Here is a 22396-nt window from a genome sequence, read left to right as displayed (position 1 = left end):
CATTAAACTCCATATAAACTACTGGATATACTGTGGGACTTTGTTAAAAACTTGTTTCTGCAAAGTCCCAGATTCATCTCCCTGCTGAAGATGCCATCCAATCACAATAATTCAGGAGAAGAGCCACTACACCATTTTGATAGCTTTGCTGATGCATTTCAACCATTGTGGTCTTTGTCAAAGGTATTCCTGCACAGGGGACCTCTGAAGTTTCTGTCCACCACTTGAAGTAATTGTATATGAAGAACTTTCAATCTTTACGGAAATATAAAACCTTCACAGAATCTCACCTGTACGACCAAAATTGAAACTATACTAAAGACGAAGACTAAAAATATTGTGATAAGTTTCAAAGTTTATCAACTATGGGATTTTATTGGGCCTTCATTTACAAGGGTGTCCGTTGCTTTTTATAAGGGTGCATAACCATTTTCACTCTGAAGAAAAGCTTGAATTTTGCACCAGTTCTAAAGGGGATGAAAATAGAGATTCATCTTCATGCACTTTCTAGATCTACTGTGCACAGTATAAAAAAGGTTTAAAAACAGAAAGGTAATACATATAATTAAAGCATTCGCAATGTCCTCTCACTCATGATTAATGGAGCCATAAATAAGGCAAAAAGGAGTACTTTAGGATGGAAAAAAACCTGAAAAACTTTTATTAAATAAAAAAGGGTTAGAAGGTTGGCCTTTGATGTGATTGTTACTTTTGTACAGTATACCTCTTGAAATTTCCCATCATTATCATCACAAACCTAAGTGTATTTCTAGTTCAGACTGTAAATCAGGCATGCACCTTGAATTGTGACGAATGGACCATTTAGGCACATTGATGCAAAATCAAAGTCATTTGCTACATGCCGCTAGTGTGCCTCTGACATATATTATCACTTGTTTGTTTTGAAAATAAATGAAAGTAGAACTAATATAAAATGTAGATTTTGGGGGTGTTAATCAAGTTATGATAAATCTAAAAATGTAAGGGAGTGTTACTTTGATCTGGTGTTACACAATAGCAAAGTTATACTGCCCTGCCTGTAAAGGCAGGGTGGTGTTACTCTGGTAAGGTGGGTACTCCCAGAAGCTTCCACGGTGAAATGTCGCACTACTCTCTGCTAACTTATACTTAGTTCACATTGCCGCCACGGCAATATGCCGGGTTTTTGAACATTTCAGTATGTGTTGGACCTTACCACTCCAGCACTTTCTAGACAAACCACAAACTGCAGAAATCCCATTCCACCAAGTAGGAGACTAGGATTGTGTTGTGGTGGTATGCTACCCCTGACGAATACTGCACAATCTCCTGCTTGTTTGAAGTGGGGAAATTCACAGTTTGTGCATAAAGTCATGATGATTACTGGAAGCCCTTTACCATCACTTCATCTCCTTACCTGAAGGACAGCAACTAGATGACACCATCACTGGATTCCTGCGACGTTGATATCCACAGTGTGCTGGAGCCATAGACGGAACACACATCCTTATCATTGCCCCAACAGACAACCCTGCAGATTACTACAACCACAAAGGCTGGCATTGCATTATTCAACAGGCTGTAGTTGACCACAACTATTGGTAAACATAATTTATTATTTTAATGTCACTGTGTCTTATGATGTGTATTGTAAAACAAAGCTAAATATATTTTATTTTTAGTTTCTTTATTGGCTGACCTGGATGTTCCCATGATGCCAGAGTTCTGGTCAATTCGGATCTGTACCAGATTGCAGAGGAGAAACAAGACGTCTGGGTGTTCCCTAGAAAGGTAAATATCTATATTTTTTTTATGATGTTTTTCTCAGCAAGCGAATACATTCATGCCGGTGATTTGTGTCCTGTAAGCAAAATATGGCTAGCTTGTATATGTTGTATTTATTTTGTATTAGGTATTATAGACTGCAAGATTCACAGGTGTAGTGATTGTTGTGAAAGTTCCAATAATCTCTGTAAAGCACTGCAGAATATGTGTGCACTATAGAAACAATTGTTAGAAATAAAATTGAGCACACATATATTCTGTTGTGCATAACATTGAAAATTTCAGCCAACTACATGAACGTATCTGCGCCAGCGCTACTATAAATTGAATCTGTTGTATTGCTGATCTCCAGACTGTTAATGGGGTGGAGATCCCAGTAGACATCAGGGATGCAGCTTACCCATTGCGGTGATGGTTGATAAAGGGCTTCACCCAGCACCATCAGCTTTCTTTGGAGCAAATTCGCTTCACTCATACCCTCAGATCTGCTCGTATGGTGGTAGAAAATGCCTTTGGACGGCTGAAAGGACGTTGGCGTTGTTTATTGAAGAGAGAGGACATTGATACCAAGCTTCTGCCTCATGTAGCTGCTGTTTTTTACATAATATTTGTGAAATACAGATCAAGCAGTTTCTACCGGAGTGGAACGTACATGAGTCTGAACTCTCTCAGCTTTCTGTAGATTTAGCTTTAGATTGAGGGTGAGCGTACAAATACCTGTGCAGAAGTCATTCACACCACCATCACCGCCAATCTATCATCACTAATGGAGTAGATCAGACAAAGGGTAACCAGAACAAAAAATAATTTTAAATAATATTTCAAAGATCTTTTTATAGGTGATATTTAGTCATATGTACCAATATAAATAAGTGTGTGTGTTTTTACAAAGGTCTATACATTATATCTTTAAAAAAACAAAACACATGTACAGACAGACAGTTTTGACAAACATGTCAAAAAAATTGCTGCTAGGTAAACTATTGTCCCAGCGCTTGACATACAAACATTGTAAACATTTTAACTATAATTACAGGTAAAGAAACATAGTGCCATTCCCTGACGGAAATGGGGGTACTCAGGGTTTGTGGAGCAGCCGGATAGTTAGGGTTATGTGGAGGAATTTGTTGCGGATAATGTGGGGTTTTTAGTAGAGATGAGCGCGCTCGGATTTCTGAAATCCGAGCCCACCCGAACGTTGCGGATCCGAGTCGGATCCGAGACAGATCCGGGTATTGGCGCCAAATTCAAAAGTGAAACTGAGGCTCTGACTCATAATCCCGTTGTCGGATCTCGCGATACTCGGATCCTATAAATTCCCCGCTAGTCGCCGCCATCTTCACTCGGGCATTGATCAGGGTAGAGGGAGGGTGTGTTAGGTGGTCCTCTGTGCTGTTTAGTTCTGTGCTGTTTAGTTCTGTGCTGTTTAGTTCTGTGCTGTTTAGTGCTGTGCTGTGCTGTGCTGTGCTGTGCTGTGCTGTGCTGTGCTGTGTTCTGCAGTATCAGTCCAGTGGTGCTGTGTGCTGTGCTCTGTCCTTCTGAGGTCAGTGGTGCTGCTGGGTCCTGTGCTGTGTCCTGTTCAGTCCAGTGGTGCTGTGTCCTGTGCTCTGTGCTTCTAAGGGCATAGTTATTTCCCCAATATTCCCCTGTGTTTAAAAAAATAAAAAAAAGTTTTTTTAAAAAATACCAAAAACTACTTTAATATTTTTTAATTACCACAAAATTTTCACAACCAATCCTGCAGTATAAGCCCATTGGTACTGCAATATTACCAAGTTCACACATTCAGCAGTAAAAGTCCAGTGGTACTGCAATATTACAAAGTTTACACATTCTGCAGTATCAGTCCAGTGGTGCTGTGTCCTGTGCTCTGTCCTGCTGAGTTCCGTAGTGCTGCTGGGTCCTGTGCCGTGTCCTGTTCAGTCCAGTGGTGCTGTGTCCTGTGCTCTGTGCTTCTAAGGGCATAGTTATTTCCCCATTATTCCCAAGTTTTTAAAAAATAAAAAAAAAGTAAAAAATAATAAAAAATTAAAAAAAAAAAAAATATATAATAATTATAACCAAATTTGCAAAACCAATCCAGCATTATAAGTCCATTGGTACTGCAATATTACCAAGTTCACACATTCTGCAGTATCAGTCCAGTGGTGCTGTGTCCTGTGCTCTGTCCTGCTGAGTTCCGTAGTGCTGCTGGGTCCTGTGCCGTGTCCTGTTCAGTCCAGTGGTGCTGTGTCCTGTGCTCTGTGCTTCTAAGGGCATAGTTATTTCCCCATTATTCCCAAGTTTTTAAAAAATAAAAAAAAAGTAAAAAATAATAAAAAATTTAAAAAAAAAAAAATATATAATAATTATAACCAAATTTGCAAAACCAATCCAGCATTATAAGTCCATTGGTACTGCAATATTACCAAGTTCACACATTCTGCAGTATCAGTCCAGTGGTGCTGTGTCCTGTGCTCTGTCCTGCTGAGTTCCGTAGTGCTGCTGGGTCCTGTGCCGTGTCCTGTTCAGTCCAGTGGTGCTGTGTCCTGTGCTCTGTGCTTCTAAGGGCATAGTTATTTCCCCATTATTCCCAAGTTTTTAAAAAATAAAAAAAAAGTAAAAAATAATAAAAAATTTAAAAAAAAAAAATATATAATAATTATAACCAAATTTGCAAAACCAATCCAGCAGTATAAGTCCATTGGTACTGCAATATTACCAAGTTCACACATTCTGCAGTATCAGTCCAGTGGTGCTGTGTCCTGTGCTCTGTCCTGCTGAGTTCCGTAGTGCTGCTGGGTCCTGTGCCGTGTCCTGTTCAGTCCAGTGGTGCTGTGTCCTGTGCTCTGTGCTTCTAAGGGCATAGTTATTTCCCCACTATTCCCAAGTGTTTAAAAAATTAAAAAAAAGTTATAAAAAAAAATACAAAAAAATAATTTTAATTTTTTTTAATTACAACAAAAATTTGCAAAACCAATTCTGCAGTATAAGCCCATTGGTACTGCAATATTACCAAGTTCACACATTCTGCAGTATCTTGTGCTACATATAATGGAGAGCAAAAATTTGGAGGATAAAGTAGGGAAAGATCAAGACCCACTTCCTCCTAATGCTGAAGCTGCTGCCACTAGTCATGACATAGACGATGAAATGCCATCAACGTCGTCTGGCAAGCACGATGCCCAATCTCCTAGTACAGGGCATGTAAAATCCAAAAAGCCCAAGTTCTCAAAAAACAGCAAAAAAAGAAACTTAAAATCATCTGAGGAGAAACGTAAAGTTGGCAATATGCCAATTACGACAAGTAGTGGCAAGGAACGGCTTAGGCCCTGTCCCGTGTTCATGACTAGTGGTCCAACTTCACCCAAGGATCAAAGCCCTCCTCCCCCCCCTACAAAAAATTTAAGAGAGTTATGCTGTCAGCAACAACAACAAAACAACAAACAACTCTGCCTTCTAAACAGATGACATCACAAATCCCCAAGGCGAGTCCAAGGGTGTTGTTGGTTGTGAACCCTGACCTTCCCATCACTGTACGGGAAGAGGTGACTCCATCCAGCATTTGCAGCACGCCCTCTGCATATGCTGGAAGGATCACCCACAGTCCAGTTACAGATTTGGCTAATGAAGGTGTGAATGTTGTGCACTGGGAGGAGGATATTGATGTAGCTGGCGCTGAGGAGGATGTTGATGATTATGATGCAGACAGATACCAAATTGCATTTCTCAATTTCTATTTATATTCTAGATTATATAACGGCTGAAAAGTTTTCTGTTTTACTCCTAGTGGAGAGGGGATCTGATGCAGACAGATACCAAACTGCCTTTGTCCATTTCTTTGTATATTTGAATTGCTAGTTCTACAGTCTATGCAGGCTGCTTTATTTATATTCAACTACAAGTGTAGGGCGGGGGGGGGGGCATAGATAGCCACCAAAGTAACGTGGTCCATTTAATTTCACTTTCTAGCTCCACAGTCTGTGCAGCCTGCTTTTTTTTTATCTTCAAAGTATTTATATTTACAAGCCTTGCAATCTAAATTAACTAGAGGTAGTGACGTGGTAGAACTCCAAAAGGCAGTTTGGAAGCCCCTGTACAAACTGGCTCTATTTTTTAACTGAGTTGTCCCCCCTCCAGTGTGTACTCGGAAAGAGTTTTTAGTGCAGCGGGGAACCTGGTCAGTGAGCGGCGAAGGAGGTTGCTTCCTCACAACGTTGAAAAAATGATGTTTATAAAAATGAATAATCAATTCCTCAATGAAGTACAGCACTGCCCTCCAGACAGTACAGAGGGACTGTGGTTGTGGAGTCCAGCGGGGACGAATTGATAATGTGTGAGGAGGAGGAAGTACACACTGTAGGGGGAGAGGAATCAGAGGTTGAGGATAAGGACGACATCTTTCCTCAGTAGAGCCTGTTTAGTTTGTACAGGGAGAGATGAATTGTTTTATTGGTGTGGGGGCCCAAACAAACCAATCATTTCAGCCACAGTTGTTTGGTAGGCCCTGTCGCTGAAATGATTGGTTTGTTAAAGTGTGCATGTCCTATTTCAACAACATAAGGGTGGGTGGGAGGGCCCAAGGACAATTCCATCTTGCAACTTTTTTTTTGGCATTATGTGACCATTCAACAGTCGTTTGCCATGTTCAAAAAGTAAAAGAAAATGCCAACAAATTCAATAAATTAAATCAAAAGTTAAATGCCCTGTCATTATTTAAAACAAGAGGTTTTGACGTGCTAGAATTAGTGTAGTGTTAAGATGTTATAAACACTACACTTGGAAATTGGAGGAGGTAATGTGGCCCCGGTATCAAATTGGGTACCGGGGCCACCCCACTATGCAGTCCAGATACTTGTTTGGTGGAATTCCGACACGTGGAGGGTTTTTAAATTATATTGTGGCCTCGGTACCAAATTGTGTACCGGGGCCACCACACTACGCAGTCAAGATACTTGTTTGGTGGAATTCTGACACGTGGAGGGTGTATTTATTTTATTGTGGCCCCGGTATCAAATTGGGTACCGGGGCCACCCCACTATGCAGTCCAGATACTTGTTTGGTGGAATTCCGACACGTGGAGGGTTTTTAAATTATATTGTGGCCTCGGTACCAAATTGTGTACCGGGGCCACCACACTACGCAGTCAAGATAGATAGATGCGTATCATAGATAAAGTACATTCAGTGGTGTGGGGCAAATTGAAAAATATTCCAAATGCACTGACATTATCAAAAACAAGAGGTTGTCACACGCTAAAACTCCAACATGTATATGATGGAGAGGATGGAGGAGCAGCCGTATGTGTAGTGTAATGCAGACCTGTTGAAGGTTTTTTATATATTTTATTGTGGTGCCCAGTGCCCACTCCTCTACGCAGTCCAGGTACATTTATTGGTGCGAATCATAAAAGTTCAGGGTTTTTAATATATCTTGTGGTGACCCACTCCTCTACGCAGTCCAGGTACATTTATTGGTGCGATTCATAAAAGTTCAGGGTTTTTAATATATTGTGGTGACCCACTCCTCTACGCAGTCCAGGTACATTTATTGGTGCGAATCAAACCAGTTGATGGTTTTCTTATTATATATATTGTGGTGACCCACTCCTCTACGCAGTCCAGGTACATTTATTGGTGCGATTCATAAAAGTTCAGGGTTTTTAATATATTGTGGTGACCCACTCCTCTACGCAGTCCAGGTACATTTATTGGTGCGAATCAAACAAGTTGATGGTTTTCTTATTATATATATTGTGGTGACCCACTCCTCTACGCAGTCCAGGTACATTTATTGGTGCGATTCATAAAAGTTCAGGGTTTTTAATATATTGTGGTGACCCACTCCTCTACGCAGTCCAGGTACATTTATTGGTGCGAATCAAACCAGTTGATGGTTTTCTTATTATATATATTGTGGTGACCCACTCCTCTACGCAGTCCAGGTACATTTATTGGTGCGATTCATAAAAGTTCAGGGTTTTTAATATATTGTGGTGACCCACTCCTCTACGCAGTCCAGGTACATTTATTGGTGCGAATCAAACAAGTTGATGGTTTTCTTATTATATATATTGTGGTGACCCACTCCTCTACGCAGTCCAGGTACATTTATTGGTGCGATTCATAAAAGTTCAGGGTTTTTAATATATTGTGGTGACCCACTCCTCTACGCAGTCCAGGTACATTTATTGGTGCGATTCATAAAAGTTCAGGGTTTTTAATATATTGTGGTGACCCACTCCTCTACGCAGTCCAGGTACAATTATTGGTGCGAATCATAAAAGTTCAGGGTTTTTAATATATATTGTGGTGACCCACTCCTCTACGCAGTCCAGAAAGATACCTTGTTGCAACGTTTTGGACTAATAACTATATTGTGAGGTGTTCAGAATACACTGTAAATTAGTGGAAATGCTTGTTATTGAATGTTATTGAGGTTAATAATAGCCTAGGAGTGAAAATAAGCCCAAAAACTTGATTTTTAAACTTTTTATGTTTTTTTCAAAAAAAATCCGAATCCAATACCTTAAATCCGAACCGAGACCTTTCGTCAAGCGTTTTGCGAGACAAATCCGAACCTCAAAAATAACGAAAATCCGGATCCAAAACACAAAACACGAGACCTCAAAAGTCGCCGGTGCACATCCCTAGTTTTTAGTGACGTGTCTGAAATTGGGGGAAAAAAACTGTTGCCCTGTTATATAAAAAGTCCCATCAAGGAGGTATTGGGAGTGTGCCCTTGCACTCTTGACAACATGTGATCAAGGAGAGTCATTTGAGATTCTCTATTTTCCCTGCTAATCGCATTATGCATAGCCATTATTTGTGTAAGGAATGAGTTCTGAAGCTCACGCTCATTATCAAAGAACTGTTGGAGACATGCGTCTCCTAGCGCCTGCATAGTCATATCCATTTCCTTGGGCTGTTCAACCATTACTGCGGTCATGGTTTTTGTTGCTTTTCCATCTTTGTGAGCCTCTTCTTCTGTTATGGAACATTATAAACTATAAATGGGAAAACAGAACGCATTAGGGCCACTGAGGAAGAATGAATGTTGCTGCAAAATAAAGTAGCAGTGTTGAAAGCCGATATGTGCTTGAGGCTTCCTCCCTCCTGCACACTAGCTTCATGATGCAACATATACGTGTTGATGTTTAACTATGTACTTACAGTTAGTAATTTAATGTTAAACTCACATTTTATTTAATCTAGTTTTTTTTTTTTTTTTAAATCCAGTATTTTTATTGAAATTTTTTAAGATATAAACATACTAAACAACAAAAAGAAAAGAAAAACATTCGCATACATATCGATATATGTATATATATGTATATATATGTGTATATACATACATGTATTAATCTAGTTTTTTAATATTAAAGTGAATCAAACTTACTGTTGGAATGTAACAGCTGGGTCTCTGTCGCTGGCGAAGATTGTGACCCTGCAAATTCGTCTACAGATGTATTCATGCTGCCTTCCTTCACAGCAGAAGAGTCCAATTCACCCATTTCTTGCTGCAAATCATCACTAACCAGCAGTGAGGGCAGCTGAGGGCTTCCAGGTGTTGTACTATAAGCATCAGGGCAGTTTGAGGAGGACAGTGCTATAGGATTTGATTCAGACAAACAGATGTGCTGTCTATGCCTCTCCCCACATGAAAGGGGAGTAGGGGGTATCTAAATCTCAGCATCAAGTGAAAGCTCTATAGTAGTTCCCACCTAGACCCTAGAGTGACCCCTGCTTTACAATTGTTCAGGCAATGGGGTGGAGATATCTTAATATTTAAATAAGCTTTAAATTGAAAGTAACAGGTTCATTTTACTTTAAGACATTTGCATGAGAAATTAAATGTTTTTTTCAGTGAAGGGGCCATTTTCTGAAAGGGTTATTATTTATTTCAACAGCTGGCAGTGTTTTATAACACTACCTTTTAAATCCTCCTACAGTCTGCAAGTGTTAAACGTATCTGTAAAATCAATAGATTTATAGAAAGAAAATAAAAAAAGCAAAACTTGCGATTGTGGTATTGGGGAATTACCAGAGAATAAGGTCATTGCATAGTTACTCTCCCACTGTGCTAAGTGCTAACAGGATATAGCTTGGTAGTAAATAACTAAGAGTGACAGAGGGTTCTATGACATACTTACCTGACTGGTGTCTTCTTAGCAGTGCCTGCGGCCAATTCAATGCTTTTTTTTTTACCCCATTCAGAGTATTATTAAATATGTGCAGTTGCAACACCACTTAGTAAATCCAATACACAATGGCACCCATATTGGGAAGCAAAAACCTTTAATGGTTGTCTATTATTGACCTTTGGTTTGTTGAGAGGGGGAGGGCTCTGGGGAAATAACTAGAAAGTGAAGCAGGTGGAGAGAAGGACAGCCACATTGCCACCCTGCCATCCCCCAGGACTAGGGGTGTAAGAGAAGGTGATGCCACCAGAGGAGAGGGTAGCAGGATAAGTGGTGTCAGATGGGGAAATCTAAGTCTCAGTGAAAGCAAGAAGGCTAAGGAAGATGGAAATTAAGAGGTCATAGGCAGGGCCATCTTAACAACATTATGGGCCCCCGGGCAAAGCAGTTCACCGGGGCCCCTAGGTATAGATGTATATAGATACAGATATAGATATATAGAGATTAGAGATACAGATAGATAGATGTACTTGCTCAGTGACTCTTGAAGGTTTTTTTTGCAGGTTTTTTTCTTTTGCAGGATTATTTATTCCCATTAAGAGCCATGCCTATGGGGCCCCTTGCCCGTGGGGCCCCCGGGCAGCTGCCCATCGTGCCCAATGGAAAAGATGGCCCTGGTCATAGGTGGATGCCTGTTTGTTGCAAACAGATCTGGCATTCCAGAGAGCACAAGAGGGAGGGAGAGGAGAGGTGAAATGGTAGGGTTGCAGGAGTGAAGCAAGAGGTGGCATTGAGGCATGGAGAGATAGATCATAGTGGATAGTGAAGTCATGGATTATTAGGGGGTTACCATCTGGCAAAGGGAAGGAGTGGTGCGAGTATGGGGCTTCGAGGAAGGTTAGCAAGTAGGTCATATGAGCAAAGCATAAGATTTAGTAAAGACAAAGTACTTTACATCTCGTTAATTATGCATATTTAATTGTTGGTATCTTTATTTCACTATGGTTGCCTAGCAACCACTCATTTTAACTAAATTTTGTGCTTTGCACATACGACCTAGTGAGACATTTCTTCCAAATACTCTGTATAAGGCTATTGTGTATTTGTTATTTTGTATGTTTAGTGTTTGCAATTTAATGTAATTGCTGTACTTTGGCAACATTTTGACTATACAATGCTTGTTGGTTATTCAAGTAACCATAGAGCAAACCAAACACCATAGGTCTTGAAACATTGCTTACATATATATTGTGTGATCACCATACAACACTTAGAACACTTTTCACTGCCACACAATACAGATTGAAACCTTGTGACCACTGCACAATATAGAGGGCAGCCATGAGACAGCCATCCAATACAGAAAGCAAAATATGATTTTTAATGATACAAATTGTGCAGTTAATGCGTTAGAACGTGATTATCATCTGTTTGTTATTTTCATACTGCAACACCTCAAATGGGAATGTAAAAGAATTGCTATATATAACTATTCTTTCTTTAAGTGTTTATACATCTGTACAAACTTAAAAATACAAATAGTCAAACACAGTTACCCACCAAGGGCACCAGGGTATAATCTCCATTGAAAAAGTTGGTAATTTTGTTGTAAGAAAATGAATTGATCCCTATGCAAATACACTCAGGCCATTAATACATGTATATTATATTGTCACATATCGGCCTGTTGTCACATATTGCCTGTTAAAAATAAATTGTTCCTACCCCTTGTGCTGAGCGCTGGTGACCTCAGTCTGGGACTGGGTGGAAGTTTGTACAGCACAAGTCACACACAGCCTCTGTAGGTGCAGCCTCCAAACCACTCAGCAACAGGCAGCCTTGCGATTGGCTGCCTGTTGCTCTCCAATAACGAGACTGCCCCCCTGGAAACCAGGGAAGCTGTCAGTGGGCAGTCCACATAACTGTCACGCACTGCTCATCGCCTCATACCCCCCTCTCCCTCCCCATGCCAGGTGTCCTCATAAACAAAACAAAAATCCCCCCCCCTCCCATCCTGGCTGGCCTGGGCCTATTTCTGTCATCAGGCCTGTTGTGTGGGGGGGTGTGTGTGTGTGTGTGTGGGGGGGGGGGGGGTTATTATGCATTACATTAAACAAAGGCTGTTGCAGTTCTATATCCACACCTATAACACATGCATACAATAATTATTTTGACAATTTTATAATAGCTAAACTCCTCTTTTGGAAAATGTTTTTCTCTATTTAATAAACTTACATTTTAAAACTCCAAATTTGTCATATTTACTGACCACAGTTGTACAGAAAAAGTTTCCTTACAACTTTCTGTGACTGTGTAAGGCCTTTAATAGTGAAAGTCTGACTTTTGTGGTTAAAGTAAGGATCTAACAAAATAAGCAAGAGACTGGAACAGATGATTTCTACTGTGTATTAATAGTTACAACTTATAAATATAGATATAGTACTAAGGTGGGAAGGTTAGCAACATTTCACACCGGGGGTGAACACAAACAAGTGGCAAATGGTCCAGCAGAAACCTATAATATGGAAAGGAATACTGCTTGAGTAGTTGATGAAAAAAAATATTGGCGAGTGCATTTAAAAACGCCCAAACATAGTCCATTATTTATTTAATAGCTCTTTTTATACTTCTTGTTTGACCTTTAATTCATAGTTTGCAATTCTTGAAGTATGGAACAATGGTACAGCCTTTATTTCAATTTACAAATATCTTTTTTTTTTTAAATGCATTGGTTTACATGTACATGTTTAGGCTCATGCCTTGTGGATTTCTGCTACCTCTGAGATGGTAGAAGTTCAAACGTTTGACAGCTCAAAAACTCTGCAATGGGTCAACAGGTGAGGCATTTGGCCAAGCAGAACAAAATGATGACAATCTCCCAACAAAATGCTCTAAATACCCTTATTTTTATGAGTAAATTTACTTTCACTACAGTAAAGTCACAAAGACCATGAAAAGGAAGATCTATGGGTTTCAAGATGCTACTCACAATTCATTCTTCACAAGGGAACTTAAACAAGTGGAGATAGAAAATCTACTAGGATCAATAATGGCACAGAAACCATTGAGGCTCTGCCATATGCTTTAACTTTGTTGTTCTAACAACTTGTACGTGATGTTTATGTTTATCTGCTGTGCAAAGACTGGATTCCTAGGGCCCAGCAGTCTAAACCACACCCAGCTGAACAGCCCACTGTCAGGAATTCCTTACCTGTCCACCGCAATAGCTCCAGGCTCCATAATTCCGGGTATCACTGCTGTGGTCACATGATCTTGGAGGCGGGGAATTCAAATCTTGCTGCTACTGCTGCCTCACTCTGGCACTCTCCTGTGTCAGAGCAACAAGTGATCTTCGCGTCCTGGCTGTTTCTGATCCCTTTGCTTCCCCAGTGTATCTTTCCTTGTGTATTCCTGCTGATCTACTGTGTACCGACCTGGCTTGACAGTTAACCATTCTCCTGCTGAATCCTTGGCTTATATGCACCGGCTGATCTACTGTGTACCGACTCGGCTCTGTCATTGACTACTCACCTGCTTATTACCTGGCTCATCTGACCCGGCTATTCCACTGTGTACCAACCCGGGCACGGCTCCGGACTTTTCTTGTGATAGTCTGCTCATGCTTCTGTTCTGGAGCAGCAAGGTACGTCTGGCCTTTATCTCTAAGCAAATAGTTTCTGCTAATTACCCAGCTTAACGTGGCCTTAACCCTGTTCTCGGATTCAATCACCCTCAAACTACTCTGGCAGCAAAAACCGTCCCGCCTTGCGGTGGTTCTTGAAGAAGACCAGGGGGTCTGTTTGACTCCGCGCCCTGTGAAGGCCAGTGCCAATACAGACTGGTAGTTGTCTCCTGTGAGACGTAACACCCACAGAGAGAAAATTGCCCAAGAGAACCTAAAGTTACTGAAGCATATATCCATATTTTTATTATTTCGATCAAGGCAGCTGGCCTAGGCTAAAGATAGGGTTCCTATATTTCTCGCCTGAAATATTACCCAGCTTTACACCAGACATGTTATTGTTTATGGATCTTGCTGTTATCAGCAAAAATATTAATGCCTTAAAGGAATATTTTGTGCCCAATGATTCATGTTATTTCTGCATCCACCCTGTCGGTGGTCCATAAAACAATTGTGCAGAGGGAAACAATGAAAGTTTTGGCTTAGAGGGAGAGGACTAAGATACAGGTACTCCTCACTTAACAACCTACCCATTTAATGTACGCTCGGAGTTACAACCAGGTTCTCCCTGGGTCCTCATTGTTATAATTGCTGCTGTTTGTAGAGCTTTACTGTACACATGTTTATTTTTCTGTTATGCAGTGTTATGTAATGTAAAGCAAACTAACAAAATACAGTTTTCTTTAGTCTATTTCTTCATTCAGAATCAATAAAAATGATTATAATACATGTAGGTGCATATAACAGTACTGTACTCACTTAGCGACCAATTCGCTTAACGACCTAGTCGTAGGAACGTAACTCGGTCGTTAAGTGAGGAGTACCTGTACAGGGATTTCTCTGAAGAAACACCATTAAAAAAAACCAAAAAAAAAACCACCTAGTAAGAACTTTATTACAAACTGTTAAAACCCAACTTAATGTTTTAGCAATGTATAATATGGGTTAATATATGAGGTTATTTATTTCAAAACTATTTTAGTCTTCACTCACAAAAATCCAACTCCATATTAGCAAAGTGTCATTACTCAAGAACGCCACATTCATGAAATCCTGTCCCCTTTAAATGCCAATCCCTCAATGCTCTAGCAGATTTGCAGTAGTTTTATTTTCAACTGTATGCCAACTCTAGTAGTAATATTGAAACTTAATTAATTCTGTGATAATTGTGGATAAAAGTAGAAGAGGACATAAAGTGTATAAAACCTGGTAAAACCTGATGACCCAGATGGTTTTTCCAATCTTTGCTACAAGAGGTTGTTCCCTATTTTGATTCCTTTCATTTAATTATTCAATGACATATTGAATGGACATACACTTCCTGATGAAATAACATCCACCTGAATTGAAACTCAATATCATACTTGGTCAATTAAAGGAATAATATTATTATTGATATGAAAAGCCGCAGGTAACATGAGGAAGTTAATCAGTATCATCAGAGACCCCAGTACTCAAAAGGCTTTTGACAGATAGTCACATTTATACAAAATTATAATTTATTTCGGTATCAAAAGCCACTTTCTAGATTGGAGGGGTGCTTTATTATAAAAAGGACAGTGCTGCATATATATTGTAGTAGCACTCTGGTGCTTGCATATATGCATTTATTAGCCTAGGCAACTCTACGCTGATATGTTGTTTTTGGTGCACATATCAGGCAGCAAAAAGTTCTAAGTTCCTGACACACAAACATATATTTTCTGTCAGCAGCATCCACAGTAGAAACCTGTTCTTTTGGGTTCTGGGAATTGCTTTCCACCACCTGGTAGGTGGTGGAAAGCACCTTATCCTTATCACAGTTTATTTGTTAGGCACCATAAAACTCTGTAGTGTCAGACACTCCATCACAAATCAAACAAAATACAATTGCATATAAAAAGAGAACAAGTACAGAGGAGGTTGACAAAGGAGATGCAGACATGAGACAAAAGGTAGAGAAAACGCTGCTCATGAGAGCTTACAGTCCAGACGGAGAGTGCAATGCTGATACAATCGGAGCTAGTGGGACACTGAACTGGAGCTGGTAGAATATGCAGAGAGTGTAGCATCAGAAAGATTGACGGAGAGTCTGGTCAGGAGGGGTAGGGAGTTCCATAAGTGGGGAGCAGCATGGAAGAAATCTTGGGAGGCAGAAGTGAGAGGTGGTTACCAGCTACATCATAATTCTGGAACTGCAGGTCATTTAGGAAGAGTTAAAACTCATGAGCTTATAGACAGGTATTTTTGGTGGCCTCACATGTGGAAAAAAAAATTGTTATGTAAATGGATTCACTACTTGTGCGCATAAGACATTACATCAAGGTCTGCAGGCTTATTACAACCACTATTTTTCAAGGACCATGGAGGAATATTTTATTGGATTTTTGACAGAACTTCCACTCCCTCAGTGGATGAATACAATCTGGGTTGTAGTAGATACATTCACCAATATGGCTCACTTTATTTGATTAAAGAAATGACCTTCAGCCTCATAAATAACTAATTTGTTTAAATACATTTTTCATTTACACGGTTATCCAAGGTTTATAGTATCAGATAGAGGAACTCAATTTGTATCACATTTCTGGAAAGCCCTTTGTAAAAATTTACAGAATCAATTAAATTTCTCTACAGCAATTCATTCTCAGTCCAATAAGGAAACAGAAATGATAAATCAATGTTTGGAAAAATATTTGCAAATCTATATAAGTTTTTAGCATGTCGATTGGGCATGACTGGTTCTCTTGCTTAATTTGTGTATAATACTGTTGATTAATACCTCAAACAAAGCCCATTTTTTGCACGTTATGGTTATCACCGACAAATGGTATGGTTACACTTCTGTGCCAAAGACTGGAAATGAAAGCTTGAATTGAGCAGAAAAATGGTACAAACTGAATACAGCCGAGACTGAACAATGAATTTTTGGGTGAGGCTGGAAGCAGAGAATGTTCACCTGCACCAGCCACAAGTTGAGTGGAATGAAACCAAGAACAGGGGTGTCTCCTAGCAGCTTGCAGTAGTCCAAGGGAACAGGAGACATAACAATGAGAACAACAACATCAGTAACAACAACATTAATGAAGAGCAAAGGTGAACTGAGGGAGACAGGCATATATAAGGAGAGAACAGGTGCAATAATTAGCAGGAGCAGCAAGTTTACACCTGTTAGTGAGAGGAGAGACAAGGACACAATAGCAGCACCTCGGGTGTGTCTGAAACAAAAATGTTTATCAATGATGGAGTTGGGATTTGGCTCACATGTAACAAGCATTTTAGATGTAACGTTAGTGGTTAAACGCTTAGTCCTTTTGGTTTTAAAGATATAGAGAAAGGAATGGGGCTGATGCCCCCCCCAGTAGGGCCATGCTGCAGTCGGCTGGGGGCTCTAGGTTTTCCGGCTTCAGGGAGATATAGCACGTAGGAATCGTTGCTTCGCCTTCAAGAACGCAACATGCAGCTTTGGAGACTACTGTTTGTACAGACATGCTTGTTCCCATTGCTGCAGACCTAACTATGCGCAGGAGTACCTCAGGAGCATGGCGGATTCTGGTAGAGGTTGCAGCACTGCAGGGGGATATGCTTAAGGCCCCTTTGCTTGATTAACTTGAAGGAGCTCTGTGAATGGCTCCACCTCTTTCCAGATGCCTCCTTGAGCACGACATCACTTTTCAGGCGCTTCATGTTCCCGGTGCAGACAACTGTTAGGAACTCCCAAGCCAGTACAGTAAAACTCAGGGACTACTCTGAAGGCCCGGTGTTCGCTGGAGCCCCTAGTGGTGGGGACAGACTGGGCTGCGGGCCGACCTAGGGTCGAGTAACGTATACTGGCTTAAAGGAGTACCCAGGAGTGGAGTGATTGGCGGGCTGTAGTTAAGAAGAATCCTAGGTCAAAGGGTCACAAGCACAGATGCAAAATCCAGAGACAAGCGAAGGGTCAGACACACAGGCAGAGAAGCAAAATCCGAAATCCAGGCAAAAGGTCGAGGTCAGAAGAGAAGGGTCACAGGTCCAAGAACAAGCAGGGGTCAAAACACGGGTAGTCAAATCCAAGGTAGCAAGAACCAAATGGATAGCACAAGCAGGCAGCAGGACTGAGGACAGAACGCTATAACCGGCAGTGAGGCTGCAGACCTCACTGCCTTAAATACCAGTAGTGGCCAATCAGAGCCTAGCTCTGAAATCACATGGGCAGGCTCAATCCTGCCACATTAATCAGCCCACAGGCTTGTGGTCGCTTCTGCGCATGCGCCCGGCTGTTCCCACCTGCCGGGACGCAGCGCCCCTGTAATTAGCGTCCGACCGTTGCCCTGGCAACTAGGTGAGAGTCGCGGCGATGCCCGCGGCCGCCGCGACTGCTTACAACAACAAGTTAGCAGACGTTTTCATTGGCACCTCTTTCAAGAGTTGGCACCTTACACGAATCTCATTGGCATCCCCTCTCCTAATTAGGTTTGCCACATGCTCAAGTCAGCATAGTGGGACTTGTGTGTCATTGCTGGACCATTCCACTGGGAGAGCTTATTTGGCAGTAATGGGTTCTTTTACTTTCACAATGCCCCAGGTCAGAAGGACGATAGGTTTTCTTTCATGTTGGCCAAATAGTAGGAGTGTGCTATGACAACTTTAATGGCTAACATGTTGAGAGGTATTTAATTTATGGCACAGCTCCATGGGCGCGAAAGCCGGATGCCAGGTCCCATGTGTGAATTTGTTGAGCTTCTTTCTTGGCCCCAGCTCTTGTTGCATAAAAGCTGGACGATGAATGAGGCTGATTGAGGCATAAAAGTAGAGAATAAGAACTGCGGTCCATGGGGCGTAAAGCAGAGAAAAGGACTGCATAAACTGGGCCCATCACTGATCTAGAGGACAATTACTATGATGCAAAATATATCAATACTATATTAATAGAAAACAATGTATATTAATATAAACGTATCAAGTGTGGAATGAAAACTCTATTAAACAAACAAAATGTGGAGGAAAGATACATTGTATAGTCTACTACAAATTAGATAGCTAGATCAATCTAGAAAGCGGTTTTGCTTTGATGATCCAACTGACAAACTGTACAGTAGATGTAAACCATCTGAAGTGAAGCTCTCTAAACACTGTGCCCTTCAGATATTCTACCCATAAACTGCAAGTAATTTATTCATAAGTTACAAAACTTCCAAAATTCATACAAATTCCTGTAATGTCCCATTCCCCACATAATGCAATTAGGTGTCTCAGGTCAGCCTTATATCCTTGTAGAGCATGTTGTGTATCTAGCTGGCCTTCGTCTCCACAGAAAGAAGATCCTATAATGCAAGTTTTTGCAAAGCATAATGGCTTACAGGTTTGTAGACTTGAATTTCGACAATCCAGCTTCTCGACCCCCATTAAACTGAACAAAACCAGGTAAATTTGAAAATGACAAGAGTCGGTAAACGCTAATAAACCTCAGAGGTGATCATATTACTTTTGTTGGGTTTAGATAAGTGCCTCATAAAATGTATTGAAATCACTGTGGTTCCATTAGTTGGGGTGAGTGTGGTTTTGTAGTATGACTACAACTACTGGCAATCTGCCAATTTCTCACATTACCAACATCATTGTTTTGGTAGCGTTGTAAAATTGTAAGTGTCTTGAAACAAATTGGTGAAGTCAAAATATAGTACAATAATATCCACTTCAGCTACAGACAACCAATATATGTGGAGCTCCTATGGTACACGAGTGTTTTCTCTAATTTATTATAAGTGTAGGTAAGCTATTTTTACTTTCTGTATTCTTTCTGAGGCAGTCACAATTAGGAAATTGTTGAAAGGCACTTGGCAATGGGGAAGGAATGTAGGTATGCAGGGAGTCAAGGTCTCCTCTTTGTTGCCCCTAAAATTGTGCTACTTGAGGCTAGGTTATCAGTTCTTTTAGGAACGCATCTGGTTTCCATTTTTCTATGGGACATTTAAAAAGACACATTAAAACGAGATTGTTTACAAATACATGCTGTATCTCACATACTTTCCTGTGGACCATGGTTTGCTAAGAGCTTTGGGAAACACAAGTGAAGGCGCTGAACATCTTCTTTGGGCCAATGTCTTGTGAGTGACCTATAAGTAAAGAAAATGAACACAATGAATTATTTGCACTTATAACTAATATTCTACGTGTATCCTTCTTTCTTGTTTAAAATATTTGATAGTGAACTCTCCAGTATACTGTAGAGTTTAGGTTATTGGAACTCAGCAGATTATCGGGTCAGTGACACCATATACTTTTATAACATTTTTTAACCGGTCACACAACTGAAAGGTGATTTTTCATATCCTTGTAATGTATAGTAGGGATTTATTATTATGAAACATACATTATTTTATAGCATACATGAACTAGAAGGCCTACTGATCACATTTATTCAGCAATAACATTCTTTGTATTAATTAACAATAAGTATTATGCAATTACTGATAGAATAAGGTGTATTTATTAGATTTTAAAATGTTTTATCATCACACAACATAGCATCATTCCTAAACAGGTATAACATCAATGTAAAAAATGTACACTAAATTTGCGGACTGCAAAAATAGGGCCCTATTCATTAAGTAACGTAAATGCCAATAAACACTGTATTTTGTGTAAAATCGATCTGCATATGCCCAGAGCCGGACTACACACAAGTAAATGGAGGAAAGTCCAGTTGGTCTTTCAGCACAACGTACTCTTACAACAGCCCCCAATTTTATGGGCGGAACGAGGAGGTCGATGGGCGTATGCCCGTAGTCAGTATATAGTAAGGGCGTGCCAAGCTCAAGTGTATGCAGCAATGTCCAATTCAAGCGTTGGGCATCCCAAATCTACATGGCTTTCTGTTGTATCACTTCAAACAGCTACATGTCGGGTGTAAGTACGGAATATTAGTGATGACAGTCACGCTTGCATGGTAGAACATGTGTTTACTGTACATAAAATGTATTTTTACAGTTGCTCCTGATAGACATTAACAATATCCTCATAAATTTTATAGAAAAACACTTCAACATTAAAATGTTTTGCATTAATGACTATGGGCCTGATTCATTAAGGAAAGTACTCTTTTTTTTCTTCTTAAGTTTTCCCCTGGTCACAACCATGCCAGGGGTGCATATTAGTTTATTATTTTGCACATAAGGAAAATACTGTTTTTTTCCCTAGATCAACTTTACATTTTAGTGTACAAATAGCCATCAAGTATGTGTGTGCTACATGACAATGCAACCGGTATTTTCCTTATGTGCAAAATCAACTAATTTGCACCACTTGCATAGCTAAATGGTTTTGTCCAGGAGTAAGAAAATGTACTCAATGTCTTGCTTAACTTTCCGTAATGAATTAGGCCCTATGTTATTAGCAGGTGACATTAATATTTTTTTTCTGTGTGTTCTTTTGAGAATTGATATACCATATTAGCATTGGATGTATCCTGCAGTGTATTGTTAGAGCAGAGTGTACCTAGACCCGTATTCAACAAATACATCATTACATCCGCTCCTTGTTGAATATGGACGTGTGTATGTCTGATTTATGTGAGGGTTTTTTTTTGTTTTTTAAACGCACAATACCTTCATTTTTCATGCATCAATTATTCAGGACCATAATGTACCTGGCTATAGACAAAATACTACACAAAACTACTACAAAAGTAATAAATCATATAAAACAGTTTATGCAAGTTGTTGAATTAGTTGTGGCCACCTAAAAGCTGTGGATACTCAATCCTGGCCTTTGACAGGTCTGTTCTTTCCATTTCACTCAAATCAGGAAAATTTAATAAGACTAAAGCTCAATCTGTGTGCAAGGTGTATTTCTTGTTTCTGTGTTGGTCACTTGTGAATAATGTTAAAAAGTCTCAAGGAGCTAAAAATTTACTTTATAAACATATTTATTACCTATAAAACACAGCAGAACCACCTCAAAGGTGACGGACGCAGTGCCAGATTCCTAATGGGCTTGATGGAGCTGCAGCATGCGCAGTAAGTAGACGCCAGCAACTAATCTCATCATCATAAATTTATATAGTGCCACTAATTCCGCAGCGCTGTACAGAGAACTCATTCACATCAGTCCCTGCCCCATTGGAGCTTACAGTCTAAATTCCTTAATATAGACACACACAGACAGAAAGGGAGAGACTAGGGTCAATTTAATAGCAGGCAATTAACCTACCAGTATGTTTTTGGAGTGTGGGAGGAAACCGGAGCACCCGGAGGAAACCCACACAAACACAGGGAGAACATACAAACTCCACACAAATAAGGCCATGGTCGGGAATCGAACTCATGACCCCAGAGGTTTTTCCCTTAGTCTGTCTGCTCCAATGGTGTGACGGGGCTGACTAAGGGGCATATTTAAGAAATTGTGATGGTGCACTATCGTGCACTTACCGTGCAATCCATGTCCCAGAGTGTGTCCCGCATATTTAAGAAGGGTGCATCGCAGCAGATATCGTAAATATCTGCTGCTTTGCATTCCTTTTCATTTTTGGGAGCAGTCACCATTTTACAGTATGGTGACTTCTCCCAACCGCAATCTAACAAGTACCGAAAAAAAGTTTTTTTCGGTAACTTGTCTTGAAGTTGGCATACATTATCATAATTGTCAGATTTCAGTGCTGTCAGCTCTGCTCCGAAGAGAAGAGCTGGACAGCGCATGTGTGGAGGGATCACATGATCCCTCCCTCTCACTCACTGCTCTCTCTGCAACTATAGTTGCAGAGACAGAGCGGGGATTTTTTTTTGCGCATGTGCAGTTTTTCGAACTGCACATGCGCAATTGCTGTAAGAAGACAAGTGAAGAGGACCTGGAGGAGATCCGTGGATATTGCG

At 40.3% G+C, this 22396-nt stretch overlaps 1 protein-coding gene across 1 annotated transcript in view; it reads right to left on the bottom strand.

The window, feature by feature from the left end:
- Positions 1-22396, bottom strand: part of TAGAP (T cell activation RhoGTPase activating protein) — a 134703-nt gene that overhangs the window by 55446 nt on the left and 56861 nt on the right. Inside the window, exon 2 of the mRNA XM_075203098.1 lies at positions 19554-19642. Coding sequence (XP_075059199.1) covers positions 19554-19642 — 89 coding nt within the window. The remainder of the gene's footprint in view (positions 1-19553; positions 19643-22396) is intronic.

Source organism: Mixophyes fleayi, chromosome 3 (assembly GCF_038048845.1).
Source record: "Mixophyes fleayi isolate aMixFle1 chromosome 3, aMixFle1.hap1, whole genome shotgun sequence".
Classification (NCBI taxonomy): domain Eukaryota; kingdom Metazoa; phylum Chordata; class Amphibia; order Anura; family Limnodynastidae; genus Mixophyes; species Mixophyes fleayi.
The sequence above is the reverse complement of the archived record's forward strand: the minus strand, read 5'-3'. Positions and strand labels throughout refer to the sequence as shown.